Here is a 20,464-nt window from a genome sequence, read left to right on the forward strand (position 1 = left end):
ATATACTGTATATTACTCTGCAATTTATGCATATTCCCATTTATTAACTTCAATTTTGATAAAAGTACATTCACCATCTACACCATAATCAGTGTTTTTCCTTGTATGCCAAATGCTTATAGTCGCACTGTGTTGTCAACAAAGTACCCGGCTTTTGGGTAGTTTGTGCGTCTTTAAAATTCATTTCAATGGCTGTCAAATTATGTTGCTATGCTGTTAAAAATGAGGGGCATACTTGTAGACGGTGTAAAGCTGAAAATGAATATTTCTTTTTTTTTAAGTTGTGTATAATGTACTTCTTTTCTAAAAGCATAAATAAAATGCAATGTAAAGAGAAAAATAAAAGCAGACCACACATTTTTAAAGTTTTATATGCAAAGACATTAAAATACAAGCTTTTCTTTAAATAAAATATACATTTAAAACTTTTAGACTTCTACAGATCTACAATAATCAGTGATAACTGGATCACAAAACATACTAAAATTACAATCATAATTTCTTTAATGTAAATACACTACTTTACTGTACATAAATGTGGTAAAATAAATTCCTAGTTTCAAATACTGTACTGTTTTTAGTGTTCCACTTCAGCAAAATAGACGTTTTGTGCCTAAGAGGAATGTTGGGTTAGGAAATGCTGAAAGAACTCCTGTGTTTTCCTCTTTTCTGCAAGATCCTGCTTCTTAGTCGATCTCAGGAGCAAGGAGGCAAAGATAGTGGCTGTGAACAAAGAGAATTCATTATTTATAGCGCACAGAAGAGTGATTCCAGTTGAAGGTAAAAAAGAACGAAAATGTATTCATTTCCTTACCCAAAATGGCAACTTCTAATCGATTGTTTGCTGAATTCTTTAAGAGCTCACGGAGAAAGGCTGCTAAATAGTTGAACACATTTTTATGGAACTGAGGTAGCATGGAAATAATCTGAACACAAGGAAAGGAAAGTCGGTGTCAACAGAGCATTTAGGTTTTTATTCCCCAACATCAGAAAATAAAGATTGCTGTGATGTTTTTCCCTTACTTTCTCACACTGGCCTGCACTGGAGCTGCATTCAAGGCACTGCTGGTAAAAAGAAAAGGGAATCACAGGCTCTGGGAGGGCATCTAGGAAGAGAAGAAGGGCTTCTGCCACTGAATGGTTGCTACCCGCTGCAGGTTGATAAAGTCAAGGGAACATTTCTTGTGTGAAATATACCAAAGACTTAAGTATTTTTGTATCACAGCAACAATTCTGTGGTGTAGGGTAACTCCAATTAAAAAAACAAACAAAAACGATGTGGTGACAGCTTCATGCGGTAGTTTTAAAGAGTTTTATTTCACTCTGGAATAAATGTAATCAAAATTCAACGCAGATATGGAGCATTTACATTTATAAGTCTTTAGTAACAGCAACAAAAATATGCAAAGACCATTACAAAGCTTTTTCAAATATTTCAGTGTTTCACTTTTTTTTTTTAACTAATCAATAATTTTTTTGAAAGGATACGAAGAGAATCTGGCATCCCGGAATCAAGACAATCTCTTATTTCAGCAAATTCAGTCCGAAGTCCAGGTTGCTGAAATATGTCTTCCTGTAAATAGAAAGACCACATTTGGTTTCCCTTAGGAGCACATACATAAATGATTTATTGAGCCTGACCTAAATAAAAAAAGTTTCTGAATGAAGGCTTAAAAATGAAATATAGATGTAACTCCTTACTTAAATCTACTCCGACTTCCTACAAGCTGCAGGGCACAATTACTTAATCATATTAGCCTCTGTGTAGCCTTAGGATAAATCTAAAACTTAAACCTTTATCTTAATCTAAGGAAGGCCATTTAATTTTAGAACATATTCTAAACAATACATATATACTTTAAGATATAAACTGTAATCTAATGAAATAATTTGAAACTAAACCCACTAATAAGCAAGAATAATAAAACCAAAAACAAGTAAAATCCACTCCAATATGGGTCAATAGGAAATCATCTCTTTACAAGCGCCTTATTTTTTTACCCAATGAACTTATATTTTTTTTTACAACTTTAATGCAAAAAAACTAAGAAAATATTTTTTATGTTAGGAAATTTTAAATGTGCAAAAACCTTCTATATTTTGCCACTCAGGAGCAATGCTGAAAGCATGCACTTTATTCCCCGAGTCCTTACCTTTGCAGATGCCTGCAGCTTGGATACACAAATGGCAAATCTAACAGCAAACTTTTGTAAATCCAAATCTTTTCTCACCTGATTGACAGCATTGCGAAATAAGTGATCCACCATCATCCAGAGTTCTTTAGGAATGTCAAGAGGCTTTTCATCGGTTGCTGTATCATCGTTTGGAGACTTTTCCGCCTGATGTTCAAAAGAAAAAGACACGTTTGTTCGAAACTTTAAAAAAGATGACAAGAAATGAAAGAAGAAATTTCAAACGTTGCTAACCAGCTCAAGAAGGGTCTCTTTCGGCATGTCTTGAATGGGTTCTTTCATGTGACACAGTGAATAGATAGAAGTACCGTAGCAGCTTGGCAAATAGTTCCCTGTTACGGAGATGAAGTAGTCCTTGCCTCGCTCCAAATGAAGTACCAGAATATCTTCAATCTCCTGCTTGCCGCAGTTTAGATCTGGTGCCATTGAGCGGTTTACAAAGACCTCCAGGTCAACGTCCATAGAAGCGCCTAGAAAATTAGAGATGGACATACAACATTATGTACATCTCTAAGCCATGATGCAACGTTTGAGGCTCCAAGTTAAGTTTCAGGGTTCAGGATTCTCACCTTGTGCAATGAAGCCTTTGGGTGGGTTGGCTGTGAGCCAGGGCTTGGAGTACGTGGATTCATTCGGCTTCTGGATGAATTCAAACTGACATGGGACCTGCCCGTCATTGAAAAGGTTCAGGGTCTCGGCGTGGTGTTGCATGAACTTCACATCCTTGAAGTGGAACTGAAGGAAAACAAATTCAGAGTCAAAATATGACATCATTCTACGTCGTTTACACAACGTTAATAGAGTTAAATAGACTGTGTCAAAAAGCAACGGCCTATTTAACTCTGAAAATGTATATAAATAAACTGATTTCTATTGAGCTACAAATTACAGGATAGGACATTTTACCTCTCGCTTGGACAAGCTTAAAGATGGAATACATTCATTCTCCATTTTGTCTATATTGCGCACAATCTCTTCAAAGGTCTTCTTATAAGCTTCGGGATTTACTCTCTTGATCTGATGAAGAGGGAAGGGAGTCAAAGCAGAAGTTAAAAAAAATGTAAAAAAATTTAAATATGTGGGATAGTAGCATTAAACGGCAGCCTTAGTAATTAAAAAAAATAAATAAATAAAGATTAAAGAGTATAATAAGCAATCCAAGCAGGTCAGTACTTTTGAAATTTTTATTACCCGACTCTCCCTAAAATGCAATTGCAATATCTGCATTTGTGCGTCATAGGATTTATGAACCGCTGCCTCTTAACCTCAACTCTCAACTCTATTTCTCATCTTACGAAATAAACTGAATTCAAACATAAGAGTCTGAAGGACAAGGCAAAATCTTGAAGTCATTTTACATGTCTAACATGCTTGTCAAATATTGAGGTTAATGCATCTTGTCCAAACCAAAGACAATGAATTAAACATGAAATTTGTTAGAAGACTGAAGCATTTACCCCGATGACGAGCAAAGAGCTGACAGGCTTGTGGTCACTGGTCCTTACATCCATATGGCTCTTGTAATGCTCTTGCTGAATGTTCTTCCCTTTCCACAAGATGCGGTCACACCATGCAGGGATGCGGCATTTTTCACTGAAACCAGAGGAATAAAGTGGACAATATTTGCAAATTGGTCCATCTGTGGTAAAACACAGTAATCGGGAATTTCATTTCACGATTTATTATTGTTAAATAAGCACTGAAATGCTAGTGTTACTTAGTGTTAGTGATACTTAGTGATGCCTAGTGGTCAAGGCACATTTATAGACATTGTTTATAAACACTGTAATCTGGGAGGTCAAATGAATATAACAAAGACATCAGAGCAAATTGGACTTTACCGGTTTTCTGATTAAATAATAATGCTGAACAAACAATGGATCAACAAGTGGATCTCTTTTTGTGCACACTCACAACCACCTGCATAAACTAGGATGATATAAGAAGCCTCTAAAGACAAAAAAAATTCAAAGAATCGAATGAAATGTAGGCGACATATTTCCAGGATAAATTGAATAGTTTGTGTTCAACTAATCTCTCTGCAAGTCTTCAATCTTTTACTGCAAACACTAAACTATTGAAAATATAGATTCATAAAGAAAAAAAAAAGTTGCAGTCAGAAATACCTCGTATCCCATTTGTCAGAGCCGGTGTCATATTTGTAGGTGGGCTGGAAATCAATTTCTCCTTCCTCAAAGCCGACAAACACAGCCTGCACATCGATCTGCCTCTTGAGCTGAGGGGTCGCATGAAGCAAATGAATATCTCCACTCATAAACACAAATGATAAATCAGGAACATTAAGGCAATAGATTGTAATTACCTGATCATAAGAGTGAAGAGTCTCAAAATCATTCTTGGCGATTAGATCTTTCACACCGTCGATGTCCAGATCGCTGAGTCTGTAGTTGAGGTCCCCGATCCACAAAACAACACTGATCCAAGAAGCACAGACGTATTTATAACAAAGACGTGATCACACATAAAACTATCATTCCATATTCATAATGATAAACCTGTTTGATGCAGTGTAACAATGTAGAATCATTGAGGAAGTACACACTTGTGCTTCAAGATGGTGAGTGGAGGGTGCGTAGGATCGAGCTGCCGAAACTGGAGACGACTGCAAATGTCCTTGAAGTCCTGATTACGTCTGTCGTACTCTTCCACGTGCGCAGCCAGGTGAGAGTTGACTACGCAGATGTCAGAGTTGTGGAAGCGAAAACGGATCGCAACAGCGCCTTTGTTTCCCTGTGGAGGACGAAAGATTAATGCAAGGAAAGAATATTTATTCGGCCGTCTAAAATAAAATGAGAAAAATCTTTTTGATGAGAACGATCTGAACTACTGCTTCATTTACCATGTTGACTACATGATTTGTAGTGATTAGAAGAAGACTATTTGGGTAAGTTCCTCATTCTTCAGTTTGGCCACACTTAGTTTGATGACATCACATGAAATTGCTTTCAACAGGAAATTTAGTTCCTTAACTTGTCAAACCATCTGACAAACATTTGACATCTAAAAACACAACACAGTTGACCGCAGCAGCATATTTTTTGTTATCATTATGTTTTAAAGTCTCTTACCACCTCACATCCAATACATAGAATGCAGTAGATAGATATACAAGCATCAGAACGATAATGAATCATTCTGATGCTTATATGTAATTATCAGTATTGTCAAAATAAAAACAACTTTAAAAACTGCAGCAGTACAGCCATCAGTGCTTATGTAGTTTGTAGCTTACATAACACTTGAGTCAGGAATGAAACTAAATGTTTAAGTAAAAGTTCTGGATCAGTACCAATAACAGCAGATTTTTAAATTTAGATACAGCGATTAGACTGAAACCCTTGCATGTTCTTGTCCCTTGTGAATAAGGGACAAGAATAACAACAATCTAGAGATAGTGCACTCCAAATGAGTGAGAGAAATGAGTGAGAGAAGACTAATTTAACAGACTAGTTTTTTTTTTTTAACCTGCAGTAACAAGTGCTATTTTAAAGCCCTGTTTTTCTGAGCAGAGCACTGCAGAAGCCATCCTTACCATCCTTCCCATTATGCCTGTGCCCACAGTCTCTGCCTCCACATCAGAGATGAATTCTGCATGCTCCTTCTTCACGTAGAAGATCAGCATGATGCCCACCAAACGGATCAACTTCACCTGAAGCAACAAATTATATGTTAACATATTCAATTAAATGTTTATGATTAAACCAAAATACAAAAGCATTAAGCTTTAAGCCATTTAGTTCCATCAGCATCTTATTTGAAGAAAACTTTAAGCAGACTTGTTTATTGGAGCACGTGAGGTAGAAGTGCACAAAAAGAAGCACACAAACTCCCACTGAGTCCAGGATTAAACACAAATCAAAAATATGTTTATTTTATAGCTGAATTTAACTGTCTGGAGCAGATCAGCCAAGTGTGCAGGGAGAAATGACACCTCACTATAATGTCTCTTCAGCTCTGATGAATAAGCTAGTGGTGCAAACAAATGAGGAAGCTAACAAGACAGAGTCAGCACTCTGAGAAAGGGGAAATGAGGAAATAATAACTAAAATGAACTAAAACTTATAAGTGGGCTGACTTGGCAAATAAAACCAAAAAAGGATAGATGCAGAGAAACTGGCTCCAACTTGTAAACAGAGCTAAAACCTTCTGAATCCACGATGATATAAAAACCAGCTCTGTAAATAAAAACCTACTTACCAAGGCATAATTAGCTTCTTCATGCAAAGCCTCAAACACGGCCTTCATCCACTCCAGCTCCTTGGGGGTGTCACTAAAGAAGAAAGCCTCTTTGCTGAGATCTAGCTCCTGAAAGCTACAAAAAAAGAGAGAGAAAAAAAAAGTTTCAAAGCTGCTCGTGTTCAGCAAACTTTTTCACTCCTTCACAGCAAAGCAGTAAATAGAAACGTAGGCAGGATCAGCGAGCATTCATGGCTGAAATCTGTGGGTGGGAATGCGGTTTACTTAAACAGGTTCAATAGTTGCAAGCATCTGTCAGAGGATTGAGCAGGAAACGTCTGTCTTTGTAACGGGATTAAGCAGAGCTCTTCTCCAGCAGGATGAATATGACTTACCCCAAGCAGTAAATGTCAGGAGGCTCGGGAGTGCAGCTCAGCCACGGACGGAGGCTCTCCTTCGGTGTCTGACCGTTCACATTGTATGTGCCAAGAAAGAATCTGTAAGAGAAAAAATAATAATCATCATAACTTAATCTGATCAATCTGACTGGAACTTTTTACGTCTACGGGAAAAACTAGTGGCTTTTTTGAGCCTGATTTCCAGATGAGGAAGCTAAAATGGTGAAACAAAATTCATTACATATTAACCAGAGCATATTACGTTTTGATGCAATATACTGGTTCATGATGAAAAACTTTGAAATTCTTTCTAACCAACTATAGGACGCATAAGAGAAACTGTCATAACATTTTGCTTTTAAAAAGTTGCCATTTCTAAATTTCCAAAATGTTCCATCATACCATTTCTGTGGCTTAATTAAAGCCCATTAATTGAGAGCCGAGAGAAATAAAAGTGTCTGCATAGGTTCTCTACAACTGTGTGGATCAGAAAACTGCAGCACTGCCTGTCAGCTGGCTGAAAGAAGACCCCCCCATCTATGCTTTTTGATCACAAGAAAGAAACAGTTTGAAAATATTCTCTGATTAAGAAAAATAAAACAGAACCAAAAAGATTAGACACAAATTAGGCAGTTTAAAAACTAGATGGAAAAAAATAATATATATTATATATGACATTGATTTACTTGTTATATGCTATTTTAGCAGCAGTAAGGATTCTTGTTGAAATTACATACTAATTTCACCATAAAGCTGTGGTATTTTTAATCAAGTTTTCATATTGTCACAGCTTCATTTTCGCCAATCCCAACATGACTATCGACATTATAGCATCCCATACAAGCTAATATCAGTGGACTATCAATAAAAAGAGCAAGTGTTTGGGCAACTCAGTTACAACAACACTAATTGTACATGCAAACAGCACTATTTTCATTTTCTCAAAACTTCTAAAACATCCAACTGAAAACCTAAATATAAAACCAGAAACTTACGACTTTAGTGGAAGCAAAACAAAAACCTCCAAAGTGGAGAAAAAATACATCTGGTTACAAAACAACACAGAGGACACCAACAATGTCTGCCGACATCTCCACTGGAGAGACACTGCACACTGAAGGACACCTTGATTGTGACACACGCAGTACCAGAGCCTTTCCATTTAGATCTCCACTGAGATTTGCTGTTCAGGTCCAGATTTAAGATTGGTTTCCGTCTATTCAACAGCCCAGATTGACCCTCAGAGGTCATTTCCACATGCAGTTGCACAGGATGGAAACAGAAACCCTGTTTTGTGCCAGTTAAAAATGTTCCATCCTGATAGCCTGGGTCTTTGTTACACAGAAAGATAAACTCATGTTTTATACAAAATATAGTATTCTGCCAGGCTTGAATATTGAGTTCATTTACAGCCAGTAACATTTCTAAATATCCAGACTAAAACTGAAAGCCAAAGAAGCACAAAATCATCCATACGACACGCATCATTGACAAGAAAGTAATCATTAAACATTTCAGGATAAAAATACAGGGGCATCTTGATAAACTGGTATGTAAATCAAAAGTTAATTTGACTAATAACTCAGTTGAACAGTTATGCATTTCAAGCATTCATTTTAAGTTTGCTTTATTTTTAGTTTATGGCTTACATCAAATGAAAACTCAAAATTATGTTTTGTTCTCAGAAATAAACTCTTAATAGGTATATTTTAAAATATCACAAAAACAAAATCCTCCTAAGTCTTGAAAGCAACACAAAGCTTAAAGAGCTCTAAGATTTCCTGGTAAACAGCTGCACTGCAGATAAAACACAGTGAACCAACTTCTAGTAATGAGTTATTTTATAATTAAGAAAATGAATTTACTTTTTGAGTAATGTGCACTTGTACGGCTACAAATTCTCATTTGGTGGTTGAATGATAAAACATCCCTAAAATGTCAAAATAACAGTCAACAATCCTCCTAGCAGATCACTTGTGTCTAAAATAAGTTAGACATGTCTACCACTAGGTGGCAGTATGGTAATTGTACAAATCAATTATTTTTATAGCTTCTAAATATTGAAATCCCACACACAACACTGTTAGAAACAAAGTATAAATGTAGATGTAAAAACTGCAATCAGCTACATATTTAGCTTTCTTAATATTAAAATTCAAAATCCTTTCACCTGGAAAAGCCGAAATGCAGGACGTGACTGAGACGAGGATCATACCTGAAATTCTCCAGATAGGTGTACGAGTCCTCACTTTTCAGCAGCTCACACCTGATGAGATTGTCGCGCAGGCCGAACTGCGGCATGGCCAGAATCTGAGCTTTGTTGGAGGCGGTGTGGCTGGAGGAGCGCACCAGATCATCCCGCTCCTCTCGACTAGAAATGCTCTGGCTGCACCACAAAGGTTTAAAAACAGACGGTCAGGGGCAACAGGGCAGATGTGTTTTCACAGATGAATGGCTAGTCTGACCAGAAAATGCACAGTTGCATTTAAAACATTTGTTTAGCAGCAAGCAAAGCCCGTGGTCAGGCTGCAACAGGAACAACTCGTTTTTTAACAAAGACATTGTATTTTACATTTTAAAAAAACAAAAACAGATCATTTATAAGTACTATTTCATTGTACTATGTGTGTGTGTGTGTGTGTGTGTGTAGTAATTAATGCTGATGAGAGAAAAAGAAACACATTACATCATAACTGCGTGATTTTTCCAGGAATTTATTGTAACCAAACTCTACCTTCATGGAAAGTAGGGTTTCCAGGTATAACAACAAAGTCAGCAGTACTATTGAACACCTTGTTAGATCACATTAACTGATACAGTAACAAGCAGTAAAATTATAAAAAACCTAAGAGCTAAACTATAAACTTGAACTCACATTTGCATTTTAAAAAGCTGCAAACAAATGTGAACTGCTGCTGAAAAGTGTGCTATTGTAAAAGTGTATTGCCCTTTGATCCGTTTTGTGCAGCACTGGCTTTTAATAACAGGGCAGTGGCACACCTGTGCAGCTGCACAGAAAAGGTTGCTCTAATTTAAAACATACAACAAAGCTTTTTTGGTTTCTCTCTCATAAACAAACAGAAACAGAACATGTAGGTTTCAAGTTGATTTATTTCAGTGACTCAGTCCAAAAAGGGGAAAATGTATGGTTATATTGCACTGTTAACTTAGTTCATTATGGCTTACTGCTAATCAGAACCAACAATATTGTTCTTCACAAAGTTTTAATACAACAGAAGAAAAACAACAAGGGCAAGATTTGAGTAAAAACACTTTTTGTACGCAAACGTTAGCTTTCTGCAACGTATATATGTATGCATTCTGTGTACGGTGAATTGGTATATGTTTCACTTTGCAGTATTCCAATTTATTAAAATATACTTAACATTCGCTGCAGGAGGGAATTTGTTTTCAAACTTCAGCCATCACTTTCCAAGAAACGCATAATATTAAAAATAATAATTAAAAACCCAACTTACTTATCTTGGCTGGAATTCCCTTTGGACTTTTGTGAGATACTGTTAGAACTTTTCACCTTTTCTAACGATCCCTTTTTGTCCGACACTTTCTCTGCGGGTAAAGAAGACGAAACAGAACAACATTAAATTTAATGCAGAATTACAGCCTGTTGTAGAACAATGCTTTAAACAACCGCCACAATAAAAACTAGATTTACAAGCTGTTCACATGTTAGTAGTGGGAAGAGTGTGTTTCAGTTGCAAGATTTTTTTCACCTCCATCTACATTTTAGCTTATTAACTAAAACTAAGCTTGGGGTGATTGGATTTGTAGTAACGGAACAATTAAACCCAATCTCTATATTTTAAAGACAGGGCCTAGCTGAGGGCTTCAGATGCCTGTGGCCATCTTTTGCAGTCAGTTACAGTTACTGCATTCTAAGTAGCTGGATTTAATGGCTGAGTGTGAAGTATGAGACAGCATGGGCCCTGTCTCCTGCTGCTTGGCAGAGAAGGCAGCCAGCTCCCCTGAGAGAGAAAGCCAAGCACTTTGAGGAGGAACTTAAACTTTTAAGACATATCCAGAATGCATTAGGAACGCATTGGACTGACAGCGTAGCATAATAATCTGAAGGATAACATTAAATATGATTTTGAGGTGGACAATGTAACCATATCAAGTCGTGTCAAATAGGAATAATCTAAAGTGAGGATGTAATGGTATGACATTCATGGGTAGCTATAATAGTCTTATGCAAATAGTTGAATGAATATACTTTTAGTCTCACTAAACTATATCTGATATGTATAACCTTCTAATCTACTGCCATCTTACATTTTTTAGGAAGTTATTAAATTATACTAGTCATATGTTGTAGGCATCCAATTGTTTATTAGCTGCAACTATGTGTGATTACAAAGTAAATGTCAAAATCAGAAATGTTACTACTAAAGCTGGGATTGCAGTTTTACAGCTCCATTAAGAAAATGTGCTTACTGCACTAGTTTTATTAGGGAAATGTGTGGTGACATATGACCCAGAGTTCTCAAGAATCTCAGTGTGCTCCATATGGTCAAGTGACTTTTAAAACTTTAAAAAAGAAAACTATGCCACTACTGTTTTTCTTCACCTCTCCGAAAAACAAATGCAATAGTGCAAATATATTCCTGGTCATAAAGATATGACAAAGATATGTCATTAAGATATGGAACTCACTGTGTTAAAAATGGAGGATCACTACTCACTCCTATTAAGACAACATGGTTAACAAATTGCAGTTGGCAACTATTAGCAATATATTTGAATATGAACTGCAGGACCTACCTGAAAAGACACCAAACTACTTAACTAGCTATTAAGTTTGTTATGTTGCATATTGCTAAAATAAAGGCAAACATAGGATAAAATGTGGCACAAAGGTTAAGCCCTTAAAACCAAAATGTACCAAACATTTTAATGTTCTTGGTAAATCACAGTATCTGTAAGGAATGTTTGATTTTGCATTGCAATTGAGCCTCCTCTTATAAATACAAACAATTAAGTAAACCATTCTCTGTTTTTGCTAAAATACAGTGTTTCACAAAAAGATTTTAAGCTGTAGTTTTTATGAGTACCATAGTTAAATGCAATACTTTTTATCATTTGTCTCTTTAATGAATAATATTGAGTACAATAAGATGCTATTAGTTTGTTATTTGGTTGAGATATCTGCTCAGGAAGACAGTTGGCAGTGGCTGGCTTATCAGATATGTTGTTCGGACAGCACGCTTTTCGCAACAGCAAAACGCATCTTATCTGCAAGCGAGGAAAACATGTAGCTTTCTTAATTCAGTTAGCTCACGGGCAGAGCACAGCAAAAGAAGATTGAGGGGCAACAATGCATTTGCTGTATCCACCGAACTCATGAAAAGTGCAATATCTCCTGCACTTTTTAAGGCCTCTGAATGAAAGAACTTTTGAGGTAGTAACTTTTAAAAATCTGGTTATTAATGACATTTAGATGACAAGTTATTGGTACTTAAAAGACAAATAACATGCAAAGATATTGCAACAGCAACTGTGATAAAATAATTCATGCAGGTATATTAATCATTAGTTGGACAAAAGCAATGGTAAAGCAAATAATAACAGCTCAACTGCTTGTGAATTATGCTACACCTGCTATTAAAACAAACTGCAAAATGCATTCCAGCAATAGTTATCAAAAATTATCTATTAAAGCCAACATATTTCTGAATTAGGTTTGTAACAATAATTCACATTATTAGTAGCTCTTAAATTATAATATATTTTTTTAAAATAACCTCTAGCGTTTCTAGGAAGAGCTTACACTTCCAGATATGGAGATAAGAAACTGAACACGCTCATGTGCCTTTATCAGCGGGTCAATCTTTACTCAAGCATACATGTCAGCTCGTTTTATCAGCCTTCATTCTCTTCCGTATTAAAACATTAACGCCTTTTTGTCACTACAACTGCACAAAGTTCAAAATTACATAACTTCCCCATCATCCCTTGCTGTATCAACAACGAGAATTCACCTAAACGTGGGTTAAGCAAGGTTTTTTTTATGCAATATATTTTCAGCTTCAGGTATGACTGACATGTTTTAAAACTGCTTAAAGTCAGGTTAAGTAAGGTTTTTGCCTAGAGCTTAACTATTATTTTTAAAGCAGAATTTCTAAAGGGAAAGGCACTCTGACCTCAACAAATTCTCGGCTTTAAACTAAAAGACAGAGCACGAAAAAACCAAATGAAGAGTGGACAGACAGTGAAAAGCCAGGAAATGTAACAGGCTGACAGCAATTCAAACGTGTGAAAGGGCACGAATATTCAACCACTTAAACACGTTGAGCAACATCAGCCACAACAGGTGCCCCACCATCGACATCATTTAAATCCTGCTGCTAGCGTTAGCCGCGACGTTTTAATATCCACGTTTTCAAGTCAACAACAGAGGACAAGTTACCAACATTAGCGTTACTAAAGGGACATAAAATAAGCGATACATTTCCGCATGACTCCCGCAAAATATTGAAACTAACTAGCAATACTAATCCTGTTCGAATTACTGTTTGTTAGCATTAGCTAGAAAAAGTTAGCCAATCTCAGCTCCCTGACTGCTCCTTCTGTGTTTTCTCTCGCCTCCTCAGAATCAACAATCAATGCTTTGGGAATGATTTTCATACCAGAGTCTCTCGTCATCCCAGACATGTCCTTGTGTCGCTCCCACGCATTCTGTGCAGAGGATCAATGTACATTGTGTTTCAGACCTGCCCATGCTAACGTTGTAGTAGGAGGAGGGGTTTTTGCATTTCCTTGCTGCAGTGAAAAGACAGAACACGCAGAACAAGCTGCAAAAATGCAACTGGGAATTACTTCATGCCCTAAGTGTTTGGCTGGGAATTCAACGCTCGGGAAAAGATTTTTTTGTTTGTTTGTTTTGGACCAACACCAACATGGTCAGAAATGTTTCATTCAACTTGCAGAGATCTCCGTGTGTGTTAGTGTTTGTGCATTTGATTTTTGTTTTGCATGCGTGTCTACAGGAGCACACAAAACACAGATGTAACATTGTACACAAATAAATAGCAACTCACAAGCTTTTCTGCTTACATGAAGAATAACAAGTACATTTTATCTTAGGGTACCAACACTGCCCTACTGAGACGATTTGAGATTGCTGCCTTTCCAACACTTTTCAGTATTTGATGTCATAATGTACATTTTTGCTATTCATGGATGGTTGTGTTTCCTAACCCCGAGAATACCAGTTTCAATTGGTGTGTATGTGTGAGTGTGCAATACTCATATTGCGAAGGACTGTTGGGGTACAATAATTAGACTCCAAACTTCTCTGAACTTGCATTATTCAAGCTAAACCTCTAAATTTGTGGTGTGAGCTGAAGAAGTCAAGAGAGCTACTTAACATGGCCCCTAGCCTCACTAAGTAAATGCCGTCAAATCAAATGAGATTTTTTTTCCCCCTATTTTTTTTCAGTGAGCAATTATGCTACAGCATTAAAATATTAATTTATTTTCAAACTTTTTGCATATCTTTACCAGGTGTGCCACCAAATCTGTCTGCCGCAGAAATTCTCACGTTATTCATGGTGTTGTTTCACCAGTGAAAAGGTCATGTAATAAACCCTTTGAAGGATGACAGAGTTTCATCCGAAGGAAGTGGTCTTTTTTGAAATCGCTATGACGCAATCCTCCAAAGCATAAAATTGTCGACCAAAGACACAGAAACAAGCGTCTGCTTCATCCCTCTCTGCTCTGACGCTGTCAGGAGTTCAATAGGTTTCACAGACCCCAGCTTTTTATAAATGAAACAGAGATGACAAACCGATTTTCTGGTGCTGATTATTTTTAGTGGGTAAAACCTCCAGCGGTGCAATGGCTTGCTTCATAGCTTCCTGTCTTTTGATAGATTTCTTGTACTTCTTGATCCACTCGAACTTGGGTATTTGTGTGGGCAACCTGCACACATCTAAGGGATGACGGACAGAGACAGCAAGAATAATAGATTAAGAGAAAACAATGTGATATCTTTCACAGCAAAGCATTAACAGCTCTACTTTGAGAACAACAAAAAGAAAAGGGACATTCATGACATAGCGCCCGTAATGCGTCGTTCATGTGATGCTTCCACTGTGAAAGTAGTGAGCTTGTGGTGAATGTGACCGTCCCTAGCAACAGACTTCCTTCTAACAAAAGGCTTGTCTAATTTCGATGTCATTGTTCAGACATGATGACATAAAGTTCAGTCCATTTACCGTTTACGTATGTTTTTGCAATACATCTGTGCTACGTTTCTAATAAACACATTATAGAATTTGATTATATTTTGCTCCTTAAAATGTTCAAAAGCTTTGGAAGATTTTGCCAAATGCTGGCTGTTGTGTGAAACAGACCACAAACAGTTCACCCTACCACTCCATGCCTTGTTGACTTCACAGAGAAAGAGGCGAGAGTGGGACCCAAACGGAAGCCTGAGCTCTAATTCTTCATTCTTGTAGCTCATTCTCACTCTGGTGTCTGCACCTACAATAAGATAAAAAGTGTGGCAGGGGAGAAAACATTGCAAGATTCATTTTCTGTACGGTAGATCAGTTATGCAAGATAATGATGTCTGAGACTTTAGATAAACGAGGGCAACTTACCCACAACCACAAGCTGCTCTGGAGAAGAAACTAGAGAAAGCAACATTAGAAATATGTCAGGGTGCTTCATACTGTACTTTATTTGCTTTTCAGTTTAGAGGCAATAAGAATTTTATTAAAAAGTGCCAGCAAATACAGGTCTTGCAAAAGTATTCATACCTGCTGAACCCACCGATTGCGAGACAGACTCCTACCACCATTCTCCCGTGGTTTTCAAAGTTTTTGTTACAAAAAATCTGAAAAGTGTGATGTGCATTTCATTCAGCCCCTTTTACTCTCATATTTCCAATAAAATCCAGTGAAACCAACTCCCTTCAGCAGTCAACTAATTAGTAAATAGTCTATCTACGTTTAATGTATTATATGAGGTTAGTTAGAGGAACATAGTGATCAAACAGCATCAGACACACATCCAACAGACTAGAGATAAAGCTGTGAATACATCTAAAACAGAATCACAAGCTTCTACAACTTCACTTAGTGCTGTTAAAGCCACTGTTTGGCAAAAAGAGCAATAATCAGTGGTTGATCTGCATATGGACGAGCTGAAAAGATCCAGTTAATATCGGACATTCTGTTGATGGTCACGGAAAAACTATTAGTTGTGCACTCCCCAAATATAACCTTTATGAAAAGGTGGCAGTAATAAATCAACTATTGAAAGAAAATAAATCCAGCTTAATGTTTGCCACACAGCAAGTATGTGGAAGAAGGTGTGCTGGTCAAATGACACCAAGTCTGAAACATTTTTGCATTATATGCAAACTCATTTGTGGAGCGAAACTAACAACACACAACACACATCACGAATTTATCAACCCAACAGTGACACATGTTGGTGGCAACATCATGATGTGAGGATGCTTTGGCTGACAAGGTAAAAGTTAAAGGGAAGATTGACAGAGCTAAATAGAATACTTTTGTAAGACACTGTATAATTAATATCAGAAGAAAATTACCTTCAACAACAGCAAAGTCGAGGGTGATGGGTATAATGTCTTCAAGTGACACATCATCAGCCGTAATGGCCATTCTCCGATGGGTATAAATAAAGATTCTGCAAATAATTGTACATAAATGCAACAAGTATTAGACAAATACCAATGACAGAGTCAGTTTTAGTTAAGTTTGTGATTCAGAAGGAAATAAAGATTGAAAAATCAAAAGGCGGGACGAGGTTTTTGTCCCCACCTTTTCTTATTCATTTTTACTGCACAAATATAACAAACAATATGAAGGTTAAAAGCCATGTAAAGCTTCCTTAATTTGTTTGAACTTACGCGTGCTCTTTTGCACACTCTACCAGTCCGAGAAGTCTGCTTTCTGAGCAATCATCAAGCAGGATATCACATTGTACAGCATGTTTGCAGTTTAGTTAAGGAAAGTGTAATTTAAATTTAACTATTCAGCCAAAAACAGAAAAATATGTAGTAAAAACATTTGAAACATTTGCGTAGACATTTCAAGACCTGTATCCTTAATTCAAATCTATATTCTGTATGCAAATTACTGCATGTTCACATGCTATCTAACCTCCTTAACCACTCCCAATAAGAAGAAATCATGAGCTGTTGTTACGATGTCGCCATCTTGTGGATGACATGCGCAACTGCAGTTCTATGGAAAAGGCTATTTTGGGCAACTAATTGCAGACCAAACCCGTTTATCCTGCTCAAAACTGCGCGAACTGTTCAAGCTGACCCTGGTTCGAAATCACAAGCCAAATGACTCAGTTAAGTGATTAAAAACCCGATCAACTCCTACAGCTTAATCTTACAGGCCTCAACCTGGGTTGTATCTCCAGAATCTGTCGGTCCAGTTTGTGAGTTAGAAGCAGTCGGTCCTTATTTTGAATCTCCGATCACTTAGAAACCATGCGCGGCTCAAAGGATACTACAATGCAGTTTTCTTCTTTTCCCAAAGTTTCCTGAATTGCAACGGACTGATCCATGGTGAAGAGCTGAGACAACTTCGGCAGCGCGTTTTTTTTTTCTTTTTTCTTTCTCCAATGTGAATCCGCGGAGGAGTTTCGAGTGACCCAGTTATTCCTCCTCCATGAGGGGATCACCGACCGAACGGGCAGCTGAAGGAGACACGGCCCAGCAGCAGCAGTAGCAGCTCAGCGCGGTTCGACATCCTTTTTTCACTCCTTTACGATCCAGATGTTTTCTCCGCTACTGGTTCAGCCCGAACCCCAGCACGCGCACGCACTCACGGTGCCACGCACTCGTCAGGATCGGTCTTGACGTCACTTAAGGGCTGTCATCAGCACAATCAGAAAGGGTGGAAGGATTTTGGGATCGGTTTGAATTAAGCTTCAAGTCAGTGACCCAAATGGGACTTGGAGCCTTCGAGAAGAGGAGAGCGGAACTTACGAAATGTTCATGACGGAAAATGTGATTTCAAAATGTAAGGGAAGGAAATTGAAGAATAGATGAAACTGTAACCCTCACACTCAAATAACAAGTGAGACACCAAGTGATTTAATAAGACATTTATTTTACAGGGATCTCAATATAATAATAATAATAATAATAATAATAATAATAATAATAATAATAATAATAATAATAATAATAATAATAATAAAGAACAATATAAGATTTTTAATTCTGATGATTATGGTATACAGCTAATTAAGTCCCTCCAAACACAGGAAACGTACTAAACACATTTGATATGTGGCTCAAAAGCACTGAAAAAAAAGCCATGAGAAAGAAAAATCACCATCAAGTGTTTTTAAGACTTCATGCATACTGTCTTTTATGTAATGATATATTTTACTAAATAGTTTTTATCAAGAGTTAGAAATTATTGTACTATCAAGTCAGATACCCAGAAGTTGAATCCAATGGAAATTGTGCGTGTGAATATGTACGCATAGGCGTTAATCCCGGGGTGGCCAGACCCCCCCAATATAGGAAAAGTCTAGAATTGTCCCCTCCTCCCCCCCCCCAAAAAAAATAATTGAAGAAACATTTGCGTTTAAATAATATCAACATGAAAAGACAAAAGAAACAAAGACCGAACTAAATTTGCCATTTATCTCAGAAAAAAAAATAATTAATTTGTAGGTCCCCCCCTACCGTTATTAGAACAATGGTTCAGTCCAAAGTGTAGGAGGAGCAACAGCTGCGCTGCCGAACGACATAAGCTCGTCAGAGCCACTGAAGTGAGGAGCTAGCTGTTAGCTGCGGCTCTGCGTCACAAACATAAAACCCTCCAGTAAGTAAATACTTAAAACCAAAGACATGTAAACATTTTATTTACCTTCACTGCTCAATAAGAAGAAACACATCAACAATAAAGAGCAGAGTGCACTTCGTTAATTTCTTACTTTGGCTAAATCATGATGAGTTACCTCATTAGCAAAACTGCTACACTGCTTTCATAGACCTGAGCTTTTTTGTCAAAGGTAGCAAACATCTCATTCATATTTAACTCTTTAACTTTTAGTTAATTAGAAGAGTTTGAAACGGGAGGGAGGGGCTGAGCAAGTTGACCAGCTCTGTGTGTGGGAGCCGAGAACAGAAGACAGAACAGATGTTATGTTGTGTTACTTTTATGTTAGTTATAAGTTGCAAATCCTCAAAAAAACTGTTTTATGTGTCCTGTCAGACAACAAAATCTTGGGTATCAAAAAAATTCCTTTAGCCAAATGTGAAACATGTCTTTGTGTTTGAGTTATTTTTAAATCAGCAATTGTTTTTATTTTAAAACTCACCTGTTGATGCCATTTTTGCCTCTTGTCATTAATACAGTTGAATCATGAACACAAACGTTATCCAAGGCAGCTTTTCAGACTAACAGATGACTTTGTGTATTGTCTGTTAAAGTTCTTTATTTTGAGACATGATGCTTTTTTTGCATACTTCAAGATACTGTTTAAACAGGCTCTGTTTAAGTAGTATCTTGATTTTATGGATTTAGGATTAATCAGTAATAGGATAGCTAATAAAATTTTAGCAAATGTTAGCAATTTAATAGTGTGGAAAATGTCAAACGATTTAGACTTTTGAGATATATAGCTTGCATTTATTTCATTTTAAGCACAATCAAAATTATTCTGTACACAAAGCTAAAAGAAATGGACACATTTCTGATTTCATTTAGCATTTACATGTCACCATTTGAAAATAAAATATATCATTGCATATATTTAAGTCAAAAATCAGAAAACTATAAGACAAAACTTGCTGCATATTAAATTGCACACTTCAAGAAGGATATATGTAAAAGAATTGCCTTAATTTCCTGTAACAGCCCAACTTTTGAGTTTCATAAAGTGCAAATAAAGTTAAAGCTGCATTTTTTCAAAAATAACTTTTTATATCATAAATCATCTGCGCTGTACCTATTTTTGGGTCACTCACTGACCAAAATATATTTCCCCTTTAAACAGTTGAAGTGTGGCAGTGCAAATAGATCAATTCCAATCAATGGACAATGTACAAATGACAGACTATGGGTTATTTAACAACTAAAAGTCATTACTGATCATTTACTCAAATTTGTCTTTATTATATAATTTATATTCATATATATGAGATTGAAATGTGAGGATTAGAATTAGGCTGATAGCATGTTCCCCCTGGTTGATGCTCTCAATTAAGCTCAAAGCCACGCTTAGACAGAAAGGAACATGAACTGGAAGTGCAAAACACAGGACACAAAATCAACATTGAAACTGAGACTTTTTCATAGTTTCATATTCATACAATTACAGATGAACTCCAACGAGATACGCATATAGAAACGTGAGGACAGCAAATGCACGCTCGTTCACTCACAGAAGCAGAGTGATTGCAAGCAGGCAAACCAAGGAAGCGATCAACTCAATATGAAGATAGGGACCTCTTGTGGCGAAAGACGGGACATTCATTGTGCCGTTCAACATCAGGCAGGAGGTTGTGGTGGCAGTGCAGCACTCCAGGTTACATGGGGAGGTTGTGGTTCCAGTACAGGCAGCATATCCAGTGCAATTGGTGCACCCCGCTGTCCAAACAACGCCGGAGGTAGAGGTCTCTTTTTTCAACTGAAAAAGACAATATAT

At 36.9% G+C, this 20,464-nt stretch overlaps 2 protein-coding genes across 3 annotated transcripts in view; both read right to left on the bottom strand.

Annotated features, from left to right (window-relative positions):
* Positions 1 to 355: 355 nt before the first annotated feature.
* inpp5b (inositol polyphosphate-5-phosphatase B) lies at positions 356 to 17,771 on the bottom strand. Of its 2 annotated transcripts, XM_017309763.1 has the most exons (23): positions 17,307 to 17,771; positions 16,692 to 16,772; positions 16,371 to 16,468; positions 15,412 to 15,441; positions 15,182 to 15,292; positions 14,595 to 14,738; positions 10,267 to 10,357; positions 9,003 to 9,173; positions 6,785 to 6,886; positions 6,411 to 6,525; positions 5,746 to 5,862; positions 4,756 to 4,943; positions 4,516 to 4,627; positions 4,319 to 4,428; positions 3,650 to 3,785; positions 3,099 to 3,209; positions 2,762 to 2,927; positions 2,427 to 2,662; positions 2,232 to 2,339; positions 1,489 to 1,573; positions 1,024 to 1,151; positions 815 to 926; positions 356 to 723 (listed from the first exon to the last, which is right to left on the bottom strand). In XM_017309763.1, exons 1-23 carry the CDS (start codon positions 17,360 to 17,362, stop codon positions 614 to 616), a joined length of 2,718 nt encoding a protein of 905 aa, XP_017165252.1. In that variant the 5' UTR covers positions 17,363 to 17,771; the 3' UTR covers positions 356 to 613. The 2 variants fall into 2 exon arrangements, with proteins under 2 accessions (XP_017165252.1, XP_017165251.1); XM_017309762.1 differs by lacking the exons at positions 14,595 to 14,738; positions 15,182 to 15,292; positions 15,412 to 15,441; ... (1 more) ...; positions 16,692 to 16,772; positions 17,307 to 17,771 and adding an exon at positions 13,435 to 14,565.
* Positions 17,772 to 20,086: 2,315 nt separating this feature from the next.
* LOC103477818 (mucin-5AC) overlaps positions 20,087 to 20,464 on the bottom strand; it is a 7,637-nt gene continuing 7,259 nt past the window's right edge. Inside the window, exon 9 of the mRNA XM_008431123.2 lies at positions 20,087 to 20,446. Coding sequence (XP_008429345.1) covers positions 20,198 to 20,446 — 249 coding nt within the window. The 3' untranslated portion in view covers positions 20,087 to 20,197. The remainder of the gene's footprint in view (positions 20,447 to 20,464) is intronic.

The sequence above is a fragment of the Poecilia reticulata genome, linkage group LG16, assembly GCF_000633615.1.
Source record: "Poecilia reticulata strain Guanapo linkage group LG16, Guppy_female_1.0+MT, whole genome shotgun sequence".
In the NCBI taxonomy this organism is placed as follows: domain Eukaryota; kingdom Metazoa; phylum Chordata; class Actinopteri; order Cyprinodontiformes; family Poeciliidae; genus Poecilia; species Poecilia reticulata.